This window comes from Mustela nivalis, assembly GCF_964662115.1.
Source record: "Mustela nivalis genome assembly, chromosome: 9".
NCBI lineage: Eukaryota > Metazoa > Chordata > Mammalia > Carnivora > Mustelidae > Mustela > Mustela nivalis.
This window is the reverse complement of record NC_139028.1, coordinates 114,242,063-114,258,663: the sequence shown is the minus strand read 5'-3', so window position 1 is coordinate 114,258,663 and position 16,601 is coordinate 114,242,063. Positions and strand designations below refer to the sequence as shown.

The window sequence follows — 16,601 nt, the reverse complement described above, 5'->3', positions numbered from 1 at the left end:
ATACTTCAAATACTTCAATCCACTCTCTTCTTGCTTGTGTGGTTTCTGAGGAGCTGGATGAAATTCTTATCTTTGCTCCTCTAAAGGTAAGATCCATTTTTTTCTCCAGCTTCTTCTAGGACTTTTCTATGTTTCCTGACTTCTAGCAGTTTGGGTTCTTTCTTAGATTTTCCGAGTCTCTGCCTACCTGTTCCTGCATGTTGTCTGCTCTATCCATGAGAGCCCTTCAGCGTATCAGCCATAGTTGTTTTAACTCCTGGTCTGGTAAGTCCAACATCCTTGCCACGTCGGAATCTGCTTCTCATGCTTTCTCTCTCTGTCTCTTCAAGCTGTGTTTTTTGCCTTTAGTATGTTTTTGTCATTTTTTTCTTGACAGTCAGACATGATGCACTGGTAAAAGGAACTGCTGTAAATGGGCCCTTTAGTCGTACAATGGTAAGATGTGGGAGCAGGTGAAGCATTCTCCAGTCCCACGATTAGGTCTTGGCAGTTTCTCAGTGAACCTTTACCTCAAAGAACTTCACATGCGCCTCTGTGTCCCATGTCCCCGCCCTCCTCCTTAGGTGGGACAGGACAGTTCTTGAACTGTCTGAAATGGGATATTCTCCTCCACCCAGGTCAGTTAGGCTCTAGGCTCTGCTGATACAGTTTCTCCCGAGAGCTAAGTGGGAAGAATAGAATGTTCTGGCATTTTTCAAAAATGGTTCCCCTGCCCCTCCCTTGGCCAGAAGCACAAGGGGCTTTTTCTCTGAAATCCAATCCATTGTGAGGACCAAGATCCTAGAGGTAAAATTGCCCAAATTCTTGAAAGTGTGGAGACCCCTCCTCTGACTGGATTCTCCTGGAGTTTTTAAACTCTCAGAGCTGCCCACACTGAGCCTCCAGCAATCTGTCAATCAGGTTTTCAGCACTGGTTCTGGGGGAGGTTTCTGCTCATGAATTTCTGCACTGGTGAGTTGTGATTCTCTGTACCCACCTGTCTATCTCTCCCATGTGGGGGCAGCAGTTAGCCCTGTGGCATCACTTACTTAAGGACAGATGAAATGTTACTGATTTTTCCAGCATATTCCACCTTTTACTTGCTAGGACAGACTGGTGACTTATGAGCTCCGTACATGCCGGACTGGAAACTGGCAGTCATGATTTTCATTTCCACTCAAGCCAGTTTGAGGCGGGTTTCTGCTATTTGCAAGCAAAAGTGTCCCACGGAGAATAGCAACACTCAGGTCGCACTTCCCCAGCCATTAGCTCTTTTAATAAGTCAAGGTCTAGAGATGGGATGTGATCACTAAAAGTTAAAGAAAAGGAGAAGAAACAGCCTGGGCCTCAGCTCAGAGATAAGCAATTCAATCCCTTTATTTTACATGTAGAAACACAGGCCACTTTCTCATACATTGTTGGCGAAACTTTTATAAAAGATGACCTAACAACATCAATCACTTGTAAATGTACAGAGCTTTTGACCCAGCAATGCTACTTTTAGAAATAGAGCCTCCTCATACATGCACACAAGTATGCTCACTGTGGCACTAGTTCTAAGAAGAATCAGGAACAATCCAAATGTCCAACAATATAAACTGATTCTGGTGTACACTGCAGTGAAGTGCTTCACGGTCAACAAAAAGGATGAGGTGCCTTTCCATGTACCCCACAGAAGTTCTCCAAGACATGGTGTTCAATTAAAAAAAAAAAAAAAAAAAAAAGTAGGACTCCAAAGAACACGGAGACTATGATCCCATTTATGTAAAGGACAAAAGAAGGAACTGGTGCACATGCTCATGTACACATAGAGGAATGCAATACACAGACAGAGGACTTGAAAGGCTGAACACGCCACCATCGAATAGGCGATGTTCACGTTTCATTTTGGGTCTTTCTGCACCGCAGCAATGCACTACAAATGCGTCTAAGTAATTCTTGGCCAATGAACCCACAAACAAACAAAAGCCAGGGCAGAGGCAGGGACCCACAACATGGTAGAGGAAGATCTGGTCCGAACTCAGACCTCCTGATTCCTACCCTGAACTTCCTTCTCTACCATCTCTGAGTGTCCATAGCTGTTTCCTTTACTCACAGTGGCCACTATTTATCTTGGAATCAGGTCACTGCAACCCCAGGAGGTACAGACTACCCTCATGTGCATTTTCTAGATGGGAAGACTGAGGCTCCAGGAGACGTTCCTATATTTGTAGCCCTTGGTCTACTCTACAGAGAAGGACCTTTGTACTCCTGCTTGTGGTCCCTCATACCCAGAAGCCATTCAGGAAATGCCAAATGACCTAAAAGAACTGACCTGATACTCCTCCTCGGTAAGGCCCTCAGCCAGGGCAAGCTGGCGCAGCTGGTCGGGGTCCTGGGCGCGGAAGAGGCGGCTGAGCAGGGCATAGATGTAGGGGGCCTCAGGAGAGGTCTGCAACAGTACTGCCAGGCCTCCATACCAGGCGGCCCGTGACAGATGGTGGGCATAGAGGCGTTCTGTGGGCGACAGCAGGCGGAAGGCCTCCCGGCAGTCCAGGCTAAACACACCGATGTCATTGGGCAGGATGTACTGGGCGTCCGCCATGGGCCCTGCTGAGAACCAGCGCCATCATCACAGCCATCATTTACCGCATACGGAGTACACACCTAGCTAAGCGCTCTCATGGTCTCACTTAATCCTCCCCCAAACCCATTCGCAGATATGTTAACTGAGGCTCAGAGGTTAGGCAACACACGCAAAGATATTACAAAATACGCCGGTAGGTCATATTTGGCCTGGGGCCCTCAACCTTAAAGACTGAATTAAACTACCTAGTATTACCAATGGGGAAACTGAGGCCCAGAGAGGCTAGGAGCTTTGCCTACTAACACAAAGGGAGAGGTCAGAAGCTGAGACCTGAATCTCTAGACTCCCAGCCCAGGGCCCTCAGGCACCCCTACTCCTGCCCTGACTTCTTAGCTTCCTCTTCAGAATTCTCCTATAAGTTCTTCAATTTCACCCAGCACTGTGGTGGCAAGGGTAGAGTTTCAGGCCACCAGCTGGAAAATCCAGGTTCCAAACCTGATTCAGCTCTTAGCTCCTAAAACCAAGTCAGTTGTTTCACTTTTCTGTGCCTCGGTTTCCACCTCTATAAAATGGGGGCGATGATAAGGCCGACCTCACCAGGAGGGTGTGCAATCTGTCTCGCTCTCATCCTTCTAAACACCTTTCCTTTGGCCTTCCATCCTCCAACCCTCTCCCTGTGCTTGGCCAGGGGAACTACAGAGCCACGTTAGTTCGGAGCTGGAAGAAAACTCATTTTACAGACAGTGAGACTGAGGCTTAGAGAGACCACGCGACTTACCGAAGTCTCACAATCCCGTTGGGATACGGGATCTCCCAACCTAGGACATTCTCCACACCGCCCTCCCGTCCCGGGACTGAGAGTCCAGCCTCCCCCACCGCTCCGGATGCCCCGCCCCAATAGCACAACCCTCGGGGTTAACTCTTTGCTGCCCGGAGGGTTCCTTGGCTCGGGGCCGCGGGGAACGTGGAAGGGGTCCTGGATGGAAGGCAGAAAAGGAATAATCCTGCCTTCGGTCCAGACTCGCCCTGTCCCCCGAGGATGACGCATTGTGACCCCGAAACCCGGGCGCCGCTCCTCACCTGCAGCAGCTGCTCTCATCGCAAACTCACTTCCTGCTTCCGGCTCCCCCATTCATTGGGGCTCCGCGAACTCCGCCCCCCGCGGCCAATCGTCGGGCTTCGGGGCCCGGATGGACGTCAGCTCCGGCCAATAGGCGCCCTTCGGCGCGCTTCGCCCGCCCGCCGCTCTCCGCTCCCGGGCCCTACTGGGTCGCGCGCGGCATGGTCCCTGCGGCCTTGGCCTTTGTTCGCGAGGGTGCGGGCTCGGCAGCTGGGAACCGGAGTGGCCGGCCCGGCCGCGGCCTAGTCCCGGCAGACCGGGCTGACGCTTCGAGTCCGGGCGGGGCGGCATGGATGTCACGTACGGAGCAGCGGGGACTTCCCCACAGAGCCCCAGCGCCGCCCTCCTTTGGGTCCCGGGACCTCAGTTTTGCAGGTGGGAACCTCTCCCTCCCTCAGTGGATTCGAGGGTCAGGAGCTGGAGACTTTTAGGACACTGGGAACCTACAAGGTCAGCTGCCGATGAGCCGAGGCGATCACACTCGTGGAGGGACAAGTGCTTCACTGCACCGCCATCCATTCGCCAGGGGTTGGAAGGCAGCCACTAAACGTCTCCGAGCCTCAGTTTCCTCAGCACAAAGACGCGAGGGGCCTGGAACTTGTTGGTATTCGCCCGATGCCTGTTGGGAGAGCTGCCTGGGACCCCAAAAGGCGGACCAGGACCGAGCTGGGCCTGAGGCCCAGCTTTGCACCTCTGCATGGACTCACAAGAGGACAGCCTGGGTCAGGCATGGCATGTCCAAGCGTTGGTGCCAGGCCTGGGATCAGTGGAGAATATTGTGAGGGGCCTGGGTCAGCGTGGGCGGAGCCAGGTCATCTAAGGTCAAATCTGGCCACCATCATCTACTGGCTGTGTAGCCTTGGGCAGGACCCTTTACCTCTCTGAGTCTTAGCTTCCTCAGCCAGAAAACCCAGCTAACAACGGCCTCCACTCCCAAGGATGCTATAGCTGGGAGTAAACTGATGACTGGGCAGTCTGCTGCCTAGTGTTGTGCCCGGAGGGGCTGACTCCGATGATGACTATCATCATGGAGAAAAGCTCAATAAATTCTCTATGTCCTTAGGAAGGTCACCCCTCTTCTTCCCTGTGTCTCAATTTTTATTGTCTTTAAAATGGGTATACTCCCCTGACTTGGGTGAATTTGAGTGGGGCACCAGTAAAGGAGGTGGTGCTCTCTAGCCATCAACAGGCAGCTCAGGCTCGCAAAAGATCTCAGGACTCCTGGGATCCTCAAAGCCACGTTTTTATGTTCACGGTTAACACACAAGGTCCTATGCCACCAGCTTAACATGGAGGCTATTTCATTCTTGTAAAAACCCTGATAGGATATCACCATTTTACCCATTGTAGGAGATGGAGAAACTGGGACTATTAGTTTCATTGACTTTCTTGAGGCCACCCAGTCCCTGAACTGGGGTCTAGCCTTCCTAAGAACTTCCACCACGCTGTCTCCTCCACTGGCCCCAGTATGCACACATGCATAATCACACGGAGAAATCCAGTCACTGGAGCCTCGGCCATCCCTAGCCTTGGTTCTTCCCCATGGACATGCAGGAAGGGCAGGTGAGGAATGAACATTAAATACCTGCTGTGCTACAGGTGCTCTCAGAACATTCACTGCCATCTGGTCATATAGGAATTGCTATTCCATTTAAAAGGTGAGGAGACGGACGCTCCAAGAGCTGGAAAGGAGCAGAGGTGGGCCAAGATCAGGGCTGTCTTACCGCCACCACCACCTCCAAGTTCTCCCTGGGGCAGCACCATGCTCTGTGCTTGCCTCTACTCTCTCCTCTCCTTACTGGAAACAGGATCGGAACATCCCTTACCTGGTTCCCAACAGGGCCAGAAGAGAGAACTGGATTATCAGTGTTTTGTGTGTGCATGTAGGGCTCGCAATATTCCCACAGTTGCTTGAGCCTCCCCATCTGGGCTCCCCCACTGTGGTATGTGGGGGCCCGGGAGCAGGAATCTCACCAGATCCCCTTTTCACCACCCTCAGGAGCCCTCTGTCCTCTCGAGAGCCCCCGGTCTGGTCTCTGTGGCCCCGACCAGCTGTGCGGCCTGCAGCAGGCCCTCCCCTTGGAATCTATACTCTGTAAGGCTCTGGCGGCTGTCTTCAACTGGGGATGATGACCAGGAGGCCTATACTTAGCAAACTCTTTTCCAGATTTTTTTATATTTCCAGAATCTCCATCTCCCAGTCTCCCTAGCTTGCTCCCCCCAGGAATGGTCTAAAAGCAACCCCAGCAGCACACTGAGCCTGCCTTGGTTCTCAGGGAGAGGTGCCGCTTAGCCAAGATGAGTCAGGGTCCGGTTCCGTCTTGGTCTCCATGGCAACCAAGGGCCACCAGACCCCAACCCAATGTCCTCACCTCTCATTTCTCCTTTCTGCCCCTCCAGACCCGACTCCTTTGTGGGTGAAGCATATTCCCTGCCACACATTTGCACACGCTGTGCCGGTGACCTGGGCTGCCCGCCCCTCCCCTCCCGCCCCCATCCAAGGAAAGCAGCCCAGGGTGATGGAAGAGGCCAGGCTGAGGCCAGGCAGGCAGTCACGGATCTGGGTCCTGGCTTGGCCACTTTCTAGCTGTGGGACTTGGCGCCTGTGCCTTAATCTCTCTGTAAACAGAAACGGTAACCTCTCCCCACCCCCACCCCGTTACTGTGAGCATTAAATAGCAAAAGCTTCTGGTTAGTTAATAGATAGTTATTAGCAGCAGCAGCACAGTGAAGGGCACAGTGGGCACTTGGTAATAGTGGCCCTTCTGTCACAGCCAGCACTCTGGGACCCCGAGTCCCCTTCCTGCCCCCGGCTCCTGACTATCCACAAACGAGGTTCCAAAGCCTCCATCCAGCATCTTCCCCGTCAGGGCAGCCCCAACCTCTTGCTCCAGCCCTCTTTCTGCCCCCTCTGCAACCCCTTCTCCAGCCCCTCACTCAGGTCCCTGCTTCCTGACACCCTCGCCTGTGCTCAGCCTCCCCCCTGCCCAGAGCACCCTCCCCTTCCTGTAGGGAGTTCCCACGCGAGCCTCCCTCACTCTCGCGCCTGCTTGGGAGACCAGCTCTGCAGCCCTTGATGATTCTCTGATCCTGGTGCCCAGGAAACCGTGTTGCCATTCGGTAATCAGGTCTGTCGTCCACTAGACTATGCCTTCCACCGGGCAGGGAACCAAGTCCGATCGTCTCTGTGTCCCCAGAGCTCACGTGGCGTGGAGTCCAGCCTGGAGTGGGTACCAGCAGATGCCGGCCCCGGCCTGCTGCCCACCCCTCACTCATGCAGGGGCTGGCGGCACCGCACGCATGCCGGACACGCGGGATCTGTGAGGGCAGGCTGAGCAGCGAGATTTATAGAGGAACCCACGGCAGCAGCGGGGTATCTGGAGCTGGGTCGGCAGGCTCAGGGCACGGCCAGCCTAAGCTGGGGGTCAGGAACCCACGGCCCCTTCACGCCCCCAGGGACACAGTGTAGGCGGCATGATGTGGGACACCCCAGGAAGGGCCAGGGCACAGGGATGGGCTTCCCTCCATCAGCCCAGGACAGAGCTGGTGCTGAGGGCCCCGTCATTCCGACCGGGGTAGGGGTTTCAGGGACCAGAGTTAAGAGGGGAGGAGCACAGCCCATCCATCCAACATGTCCATCTGGTGTGGCTATGTGCCAGCAGGTAGAGTCCCACATGCAGAGCTCCCTCTGGGCTGCAGGAGGTGGGGGATCTAGGTGGGCAGGCGGGCGTGGCAGCCGGGGCCCCGGGGGAGCCTAGTCCAGCGGCCCCTGGAAAATGAGCCGGACGCAGCCATGCTCGCCGGTGAGCCAGGCCCCGCAAAAGGGGCAGGCAGCATGGAAAGCGTGGGTGCCGTGGGGCAGCGGCGTCTGGGCCCAGTAGCGGGCAGTCTTCTCCGAACACACATGGCCACAAGGTGCAAAGGCATGGCTCGGCGGCCCAGGGTCCAGACAGAGGCCTGCCTCCTGGCCAAGCCACAGGGGGACGTAGGGCCCCACGAGGCGACAGAGAGGACACTCGCGCTCCTGGGGGCCCCGCTCTCTCCTGCAGCCCCAGCCGTGGTAGCCGTGGACGTGGCCACACCGGACGTAGACCCAGGGCTGCTGCTTGTCGGGTGCTGTGCGGCCCCGGGCCGGACTCGGGAAGGCCAGGGTGCTGAGGCCCACGGGGCACTGGGGCCGTGCCGCGTTCGCCTCCTGCCGCTGGGCCTCCAGCTGCTTCAGCGTGGGGGCCCTCAGCAGCCCCGCCGGCGTGCGCCACAGCAGAGTGGCCCCACACAGGTCAATGAGGGAGCCGTCCTGCAGCACGTTGGACTCATTTTCCACCTGCCAGAGACAGCAGAAGGGCCTTACTGCTCAAGAGGCCGCTCAAACCCTGGCCGTTGGGCGGCCATCCCCTCAGCCAAGCCACCTGTCCATCCCACCAAACCTCCCTGGAGAACACACCCTGCATAGGGGGGCCAGCTAGGCCAGAGGAGACAGCGGGGCGGGGGCAGGGCTGGGGCCGACTAGCGGTGAGGATGGAGGCAGAGCAGCCAGGAGAGCTGAGAAGCCACACAGGAGGGCAAGTCAAAGTCTCCAGGCATGCATTGTCCCTCACAGTGGGGCGGGGACTTAGTCATGTCAGCAGTCAAATCAGGAGATCGGGACCAAAATAAATTCACACCCAGGCTCTCCCCTAAGGGCACAAGTGGGAAACTCTTCAATCTGAAACTTGGGGACTCCGCCCAAGGCAGCTGTCCTCTTGGCTGTGGCTAAAAACAAGGACTCTAGAGCTAGCCTGTCTGGGTGTGAATTCTGGCTTCACTGTCTATAACTCGGCATCTGTGGTCGAGTTACTCAACCTCTCTGCGTCTTCATTTCCTTATCCTCAGGCTGGATGCTACTTCCCATACTTCCCATTATCTCAAGTGGTTCTCAGGAAGCAATCACTGTAAATGCTTAGAACGGAACCTGGAACGTCGTGGATACTCCGCAAGCAGGTGCTAGTGAAATTTACATGCACAGTGTTTTTAAAAGTAACGTTTTCCCAGATCTCCTGGTAGAACTGATGCTCTGGAAAGAGAAGCCCTGCTCTTCCCTGCGATTTTGCCTCCACGGGCCCGATGTGCTCACATGCTGAAGAGCTCTGCCTCATGGCCCATTTGACGAGCTTGGCCCCGTGACCTTGGGCTGGCCCCTACCTCTCTCTAGGTCTCTCTCGCAGCTCTGAACCTGGGTTCTCTCATCTGTGCCACGTGGAGCCTTCACTGTCCCCTCAGTCAGAACTCCTCTAAGGGCCCTTCCGGCGAGGCGAGGATAATAAGGCTAAATCCATCTGAACGTGAGAGACACCTTACAGACTGCCAACACTTTAGGCTATAATCCGCTCACACATGGGCCAAGTGTCAGCCTCGTGAGAGGCTGTGATTCCTCCCTAAAGCCACCAGGTACTGCAGCATTCACGTCTGCTCTAACACACGCCACCCCAGGGGCCTCCAGCAGCACGTGGGCTACTTCCTGGAGATTACGGTCTGGCCCTTTCTGTGGGGCAAGTGGGGCACGGCCCCTAGATGGAGCCTGTTGGGGCTCCTTTGGATAGGAGGGGAGGAGATCAGGGGGAAGGGCCCGGCAGGGATGAGGGGAGAGGGTGGGCAGGGAGCAGGCCGCCTACCAGCTTCCCTCGCTGCTGTGCAGAGCGGCTGTCCCTCAGAGTGTACACGTTCCCACAGACGGATATCTCCCTCCAGACACCCGGGGCTGAGTCCTCCGAGAAGCCGCCTGCTGGGTGCATCACCAGGACCCCATTGGTGGTTAAGCCGTCCATCAGGCCGTCGGGGGTCCGCCACTTGGCCGCCCGCTCCTGAGACCACACGTGGGATCAGATCCTATTTCCGAGTGGCCCCCCCCAGCCAGCTGTGAGCCAGGGATGCTGCCCTTCTACCCTCACCGTAAGAGGCGACCCAGAGAGGACTGGAATGGACACTGCACAGCCGGAACTCTTGGAGCCTCTCAGTGCTCATTTGTTAAGTGGCATCGCCGGTCCCAGCACAGGTCCTGGTTAGGATGGCTGCCGGCTGGTCCGTCACCCAGGGCGCTGCCCCTCCCTACCCGACCCTTCTACTCACTCTCAGATGACGTCCCAGTCCCTGCCTGGGGGGCTCACTCACTCCAAGGAAGATGTTGCTGGAGGCATCAAAGCCAGCGGCATAGATGCGGGCAGTATAGGGCGGCCGGCGGTCACACAGGATGCGGCAGGCGTAGCGGGAGATGGTGCTCTGGGCTGAGGGGCCCTCGGCAGCCCCTCCCCCGGGGGATGTGTCTGTTACCACAAAGTCGATCATGTTCTCTGTGGAGCGGCCGATCTGGGACGAAGAGGGGAGCAAGCCCAGATATGCTATGTGTGCAGGTCAGTCCCAAGGGTTTCCCCCAACCTCCGCCAGCCCGGGTTCCCGGCAGCTGCTCTGTAAGCAGGGTCACCAAACAACGAGGAAGGAGCAGTAACATCCCAGCTCCCCAGGCCCTCTGGGCTCTCAGCTGGCGTCTCCAAATCCAGTCACTGGGGCCTGGGGCTTCTCTGTCTCCCCTACTTAATAAACACGAGTTGATTTTTTTTCTTTTTTTGAATGATCAGTGGAAAGGTGACACCCAGTCTGGAAGTGAATTTTTTGTAGGTACTAGATACCAAGCCCCGCGCTTCACGTGCAGTATCTCAGCTGATCTGCCTGATAGTCCATGGAGTGGTATGTTATGGGCCCACTGTAGAGAGGAGGAAACTGAGGCCCAGAGCGAGTGAGTGACTCTTGCCCAAAGTCACCCAGCTGGTAAGTGATGGAGCTGGGATCTGCCCCAGGCAGTGTGACTCTCATGTCACACTCTGAACCCCTAAGCTGCCTGTGGCCTGGGTGTCTGGTCTTGGGTTTTTTAAATTTTGAGGTGGCCACCGATTTGCTGTGTGACTCCAGGAAGTCAACAGCCTTCCCTGGACATCCTGCTTCTTCATCTGGAGCGTAGTCGACTGTACTGGGGGCCCCCAGAGCAACTTCACCAGGGCCCTGGTCTTCCAAGTTCACCCTGGAACACCCGCAGAGCTGGACCTCGAGGCCTGGTGGCCCAGTGACCAAGAGGCATGCAGAAGGGCCTGAGTATACCTGGAACATGTCCGTATCACTGTCATGTGTGTACTCAACGATGACCGAGTGGCTCCGGGACAGCGTGTACGAGATGCTGTGCTGGCCGCGGTTACTCAGTGCCTGGTGGGGAGAAAGGAGAAGTCATTTCCCAGGGCATGTGGCCAGAAGAAGTGTGGGCCTTGGAGCCAGAGGCTAGAACCCAAGGCCTGCTGACCAATCCCAGCGAGGGGCCTGCTCTACCTTCACCAAGGAAGTGCTGTGTGGCTGGCACTATATGCAGGTTACCTTACTTGACCCCTACAGCCACCCCAAGAAGGAGGCATCGTTATCATTCCCATTTTATAGCAGAGGGAACTGCAGCTCAGAGAGGAGAAGAAGCTGGCCTAAAGACACACAGCTAGACACAGGAGAGCTTGTATCTTAACCCCAGTGCTCTGAAGCCAAAGGCTTTTCCTTTGCCATTGCTGTGTGACTGTCATGTCCCTCCTCTGAGCCGTGGCTGCCTCAAAATGATGCTGACCATTTCCATTCAATGGCTGGGGTCTGGTCATCCAAGAAATATTTTGTGAATTGTTACTACGGTGCACTACAAGGGATCCCTCCCCCGCACCATTTCTCTGGCAGCCTAAGGCCATGAGTGAGTGAAGACACAAGGCTGCTCCAGTGCCGTCGCGTGGGGGTAGGACCCGGAAGGCCGAAGACCTGGGACTTGGGCAGAGAGCACAGGACCTTTGTCCAGGTCCACTGGGATAAGCTGCTTGCCTTGGAGACGAGCGGTGTGGAGATGTGGTGCATAACGTCGGGCTTCACGCCATTGGCATGGGGCCGGCGGCTCAGCGCCAGGCGGCTTCTCCGGCGGCCCTTGTCCCCACTTGCCAGACACCCGTTGTAGCTGTGGGTGTAGGGGGTTAAAAAGAAGGGGTTGCCGGGAGAAAGAAAGAGAGAGAGAGAGAGAGAGTGAGCACCTGAGCGATTTGGAGGAACTGCCAACTTCTGGGCAGTCTACCTTCATAAACAAGCTCTAGAACCAGAGGAAACTAGGAGACCATACCCTACCAGTCTGCATTTGGGGAGAAGGATGAAGAGCAGAATATCTTCAAAAGGTCTTTTATTCAATTATCCAGTTTCCTGGACACCTGACTGGTCAGCTGCTGGGTGCTGGAGTGCCACAGGGGGCACACCGCAGGTCAGTTCTGTCTCCTTGGTGGCAGGGAAGGGGTGTCCTGAGCTTTTCAAGGAAGCTGGGCACGAACTGTATACCACAGGCCCAGAGGCAGGAGAAGGGAATTCTCAGATCAGGTTTCGGAGAGGGGGAACACCTTTACTCGGCCTTGAAGAACGGGAAGGAATTCACCTTTACTGCAAACTTTCATTTACGACACCACAAGTACGAATGGAAACCAGAATGAAAGAAACAGACAGACCCACAATGCCACCAGCTCCATATATCCATACATGTCAAACTTCTACCTTCCTTCCAGCTTTTATCCAGAGGGAGTGACTGTGGAAGGCAAAGATGGGGTGAGTCACAGCCTTGATCACTGCCATGGACTGGAGCCTCCTGTGTTCCTGGAGTTTCACGTTATTAATTACCTAATGGAATCTGTGCAATGTCCTGCCAGGCAAGTATCTTTCTTCCCATTTTACAGATAAGGAAAATTGAGGCTCAGGGAGGTAAATTGACCTGCCTGAGGTCCCAGGCTAGTAAGTGAAAAAGTCAGAGATTTGAACTCGGGTCTGTCTGACTCCGGCCCCTCTTGCAGAAGTCCTTCCAGAGGGAAGGCTCGCCCCAAGCGAAGGGCCTGAGACTGGCAGGGTTTGGTGAGATCAGGGAGTGGTGACTTGGGTGTTCAGCTGAAGTTGAGGCAGGTGAAGCTGGGGGAAGGGCTTTGAACACCAAGCTTAGGAGTCTGGACTTTATTCTGTGAGACTAGGGAGCTACAGAAGGTTTTGGAGCTAGGAGTGCCAGGATGAAGAGGTGCCAAATACAGACAAAGACCACTTGATTCAGAGTTTTCTTGTGGGCTTGTTAAAATGTAGATTCCCTGGCTCCACCCATGAAGACTTTGATTCTGTAGGTTTGGGATGGGAGTGTCAGGGGGTCTTTTCAGTGTGCTCTCCAGGTGGCTCTATCCAGCGTGGGGCTTCATTGCTCTAGCAAGCATAAACCACAGCAAAGAGGGCCTCTACCCTTAGGTCTTCACTCTCCCTCATCAGTGGCCTCGCCCTCAACTGAAAGTCTGCCCTTCCTTTGGGACACCCAGCAGCTGTTTTTCTCACGCAAGCAGCCCTGACAGGGGCAAAATCACTTTTGCCCTCCTAAACTCTTCCCACTTAGGGGGTGTGGGCCAGTTCTGGACACAGGCTCGGGACTCACAGATGGGCCTGGCTTCAATCCTGGCTCTTCCACTTATCACATTACCTCTGTAAAATGGTGCTAATTAATCGGGACCTACCTCGCAGGTTCATTGTGAGAACTAAATGAGATAAAGCATTTGAACATGCTTGGCACAGCGTCTGACATATACAGATTGCAAGCCCTTGATAAATGTTAACTTATTAGGAAAAAGCACATGACGTGTACATGTCAGCACACGGTAGCCACTATTATTTCTAAATAATCATAATGATAGCATAGCTCATCAAATATCTTCTTCCAGGCAGATGGCAGAGAGAGAGGCCAAAAGGAAGTGTGGATGGGGGAGGAGGAAGAGGGATCTGCGCCTGGGGGCAGCGCTAAGTGGGTGGTGCAAGGCTCCTGGTCAGGGGGAGACCAGGAAGGGAATGAGGTCTCCCCAGCCACCAGCTCACATCGCTTCCCTCCTCCTGGCCTCGGTTTTCTCATCTGTAGCATGAGGGTCAGCTGTGGCTTAGTCAAAGTGCACTCGACCTGGAGTGAGAAAGACCTAGGTCCGAATCCCAGCCTTGCCACTTACCAGCTGTGTGCCCTTGGACCAGTCACTTCCCCTCTCTGAGCCTCGGTTTCCTCACCTCCTTCCTCACAGCATCTTTGTGAAGATTGAAATGAAATAATGTCCATGAAAGGGCTTGGCACAAGCCTGCCTCCCAGAACACCTGATATGTGCCAGGCACTGTCCTACGTGCTTTACAGAAATCTCCTCCTTCATTCCTCTGACAACCCTCTGAGGTATTGTTATCGTCCCTACTTGTAAGATGGGGAAATGGAGGCACAGGGAAGTTAAGCAACTTGCAGAGGCAGGATTTGAACCAAGCATTTTTGCTGGAGAACCAGAGTTCTTCACGCCAGCCTACATCTGCTAGGTGCTTTTGAAAGGCAGATGGTGCTGCTTTTTTTCTGATCAGAAACTTAGGTGGGCAGTAAGAGATTTCTCAGTAATTTATAAAAAATGGGAAGATAAATTAACAAGAATAGAGGTGGGTTTGATCAACTCTGTCTCTCAGTTGGGAAGGTGAAGAGGGACAAACAGCAGAAGGTCATACGTGGGGAGAGCTGGGGCCCTTGGTCTGTTGCCCTGGGGGTGCCTGGTGCCCTGCCCCACCTGGACCAGGGTCGCTCACCCCAGGACGATGAGTTCGCCATACTTGATGGGCTCCTCGCCTGGCTGTGCATCTTCACCAGGAGAAGAGAGGACACAAGAGCCCTGGGTCCCTGGACGTCGGAGGTCTGAGGTTCGGGGAGACCCCACTTCAGGGTTTCCTTCTAGCACCATTCTGGGCAGAGTGGGAGAGGAGAAAAAGAATTTTGCAACCTCCCATCCCAACCCCCCTCAATGCCAGCTCAGGCCTGCTGCAGGGCCACCTAGGCTAAGTGACCTTTCACCACCTCTGTTGCTATGGCAACTGCTCACCTCTGCCTCCTTTAAACTGTCCCGGGGTTGCCAGGATACGGGGGAAGGGAACCGGGTGGGATGGAACCAAGGGGAGAGGGCCCCCATTCAGAGAGTCAGGATCTTTGGTGGGGCCATAGAGGTGGACCAACACGGGGTGGCAAGAGGCTTCTTTTTGGCCAGGACACCAACCAGTCTGGGATCTGCTTGGAAGAGGGACACCTCAGGAGTTGGAGGACCCTTATTCCTCATCTTAGACTTAGTTGCTGGGTTGGCTCTTGGCCCAGTGGCCTCCGAGTAACCCTTCTGTGGGGTCTTTGGAATCTATTTATCCATCTTAATCATTCAGATCCTTTGCAGGTCTAGGCCTCCTGTCTGTCTATCTTTTTTCTCAATGACTCTCTGCCCTCCTGGGCTGTCCTTTTTCCGCCGTCTCTCTCCTCACCCTCCTCCCCATCTCCGTCTGTCTGGCCACCTTCCTCTCCCCATCCATCTGCCTCAGTCTCCCCACCTTGGCCTCACCGGGGCGGGCAGGCCTCTGGACCCCTCCCGGGTGCGCGCCCCCTCCCTCCCTCAGGTGTCTGTCTGCAGTCCCAGGGCCGCCCGGGTCTCTGGAGGCCTGTGGGGGCGGCGCTCCCCCCTCCGGCTGGGGCTGCAGCAGAGCCCGTCTCCGCAGGAAGCCTGTTTGGAAAACATCCCCGCGCAGGAGGGACTGCGCCGGGGCAGGCCCGCGCCCCGCGCTGGGGGCAGGCACAATGACGGCCCAGCGCATACGCAGATACACACCCGGCGGCCCCTCGCCACAAACACGCGCGCGCACGCACACAGTCCCGCACACCCCGAGCCCCGCAGGCAGTGCCCGGACGGGGGCCGAGCCCACCCGGGACCCGAGAGCGCGCAAACAGCACCCCGGCGGCGGCCCTCGGACCCACTCCCCCTGCCGCCCCCAGACACGCAAACACGCCCCCCGCGCCCGCCGAAGCCCGCCCGGCGCAGCCCCCGCCCCCTCCGCCCCGGCGGTCTCACCTGGCCGCGCTCCCGGTCCCGCTCGGCGCCTCTCCCTTCGCGCCTCGCCCCTGCTTGGCCCCGGGGCCGCTGCTGCGGGATGGGCCCGGCCCGCGGCGGCTCCGCGCTGCCTCGTCACGGGGACACCCGGGGCCGGGGGAGGGGGCGAATGCGAACCACCACACTCCGCCCCCTGTCCCGATGCCCCGCCCCGTTGGGCCCGCCCCCCAGAAGCCCCGCCCCACCCGAAACCCCGCCCCCTGCGGCGAAGCTTAACACGGGTCTACAGAGCCCCGCCCCTCTGGGGAGACCACGCCCCCTCCCTCACCCCGCCCCAGGCTCTGGAAAGCCCGGCCCACCACTCCGCGTCAGGAACTCCCTAACCAGTCTTCACTGGTTGGGGGACTCCCCGGTATCTTTGAGATCCATCCCCGGGTTCTGGCTCCCCAGACCCCGCCCTCATTTCTGGGGACTTACGGGTTCTCCCAGAGACACGGGCACCCCCCCACACACACACCGCAAGCCGGAGACTTCGCCCTGGACGCGAGGCCCCTCTTCCCACCTTTGGCTGCGGGACTCTCCACCTCCTGCCCAAGACCCCGCCTCCCAAATGGGAACCCGTGGAATTAGAGGAGAGAAGCGAGGGCTGAAGGAGAGGAGAAAAATACTAGAGGAATCGGAGGAGAGGGTTGTCCGTTAGCAGGAAGGACGAGGAAGAATGCTGCTATTGACTCGACTTGAAGACCTGTCTTCAGCCTAGCTCAGTCACTTTCTCGCGGGGTGACCTCTGGACCCGGGGTGTCCGGGAACACCTCCCTCCTTCCCTCTAGCACACACACACTACCGGAGAAGCCAAAAAGAGGATGGAGACCTTGGGGAGCACGCAGCTCCTTCCGGTCCTGCAAGAGATCTCGCAGTCTATGCCAGGTGCCATGTTCTGTGATTTGAGCGCAATAAGACTTAATTTCTGGGAGGCAGGCACGATAATCCCCCATTTTACAGATGAGGAAAC

At 56.2% G+C, this 16,601-nt stretch overlaps 2 protein-coding genes across 6 annotated transcripts in view; both read right to left on the bottom strand.

The window, feature by feature from the left end:
* The window catches only part of DPP3 (dipeptidyl peptidase 3), a 29,985-nt gene extending 26,270 nt beyond the window's left edge, over positions 1–3,715 (bottom strand). Inside the window, exons 1-2 of one of the 4 annotated variants that reach the window (XM_082748485.1) lie at positions 3,626–3,715; positions 2,294–2,571 (exon numbers count right to left, since the gene is read on the bottom strand). In XM_082748485.1, the coding sequence (XP_082604611.1) occupies positions 2,294–2,571; positions 3,626–3,677 (330 nt within the window). In that variant the 5' untranslated portion in view covers positions 3,678–3,715. Of the gene's footprint in view, positions 1–2,293; positions 2,572–3,323 lie in introns of all 4 variants that reach the window. The other 3 variants (XM_082748486.1, XM_082748488.1, XM_082748487.1) reach the window with 3 other exon arrangements.
* Positions 3,716–6,981: 3,266 nt separating this feature from the next.
* PELI3 (pellino E3 ubiquitin protein ligase family member 3) lies at positions 6,982–15,754 on the bottom strand. Of its 2 annotated transcripts, XM_082748528.1 has the most exons (8): positions 15,611–15,754; positions 14,316–14,468; positions 13,712–13,783; positions 11,538–11,667; positions 10,794–10,895; positions 9,813–10,007; positions 9,317–9,505; positions 6,982–7,989 (listed from the first exon to the last, which is right to left on the bottom strand). In XM_082748528.1, exons 2-8 carry the CDS (start codon positions 14,465–14,467, stop codon positions 7,420–7,422), a joined length of 1,410 nt encoding a protein of 469 aa, XP_082604654.1. In that variant the 5' UTR covers position 14,468; positions 15,611–15,754; the 3' UTR covers positions 6,982–7,419. The 2 variants fall into 2 exon arrangements, with proteins under 2 accessions (XP_082604654.1, XP_082604655.1); XM_082748529.1 differs by lacking the exon at positions 13,712–13,783 and having other exon boundaries at positions 15,611–15,753.
* Positions 15,755–16,601: the final 847 nt, after the last annotated feature.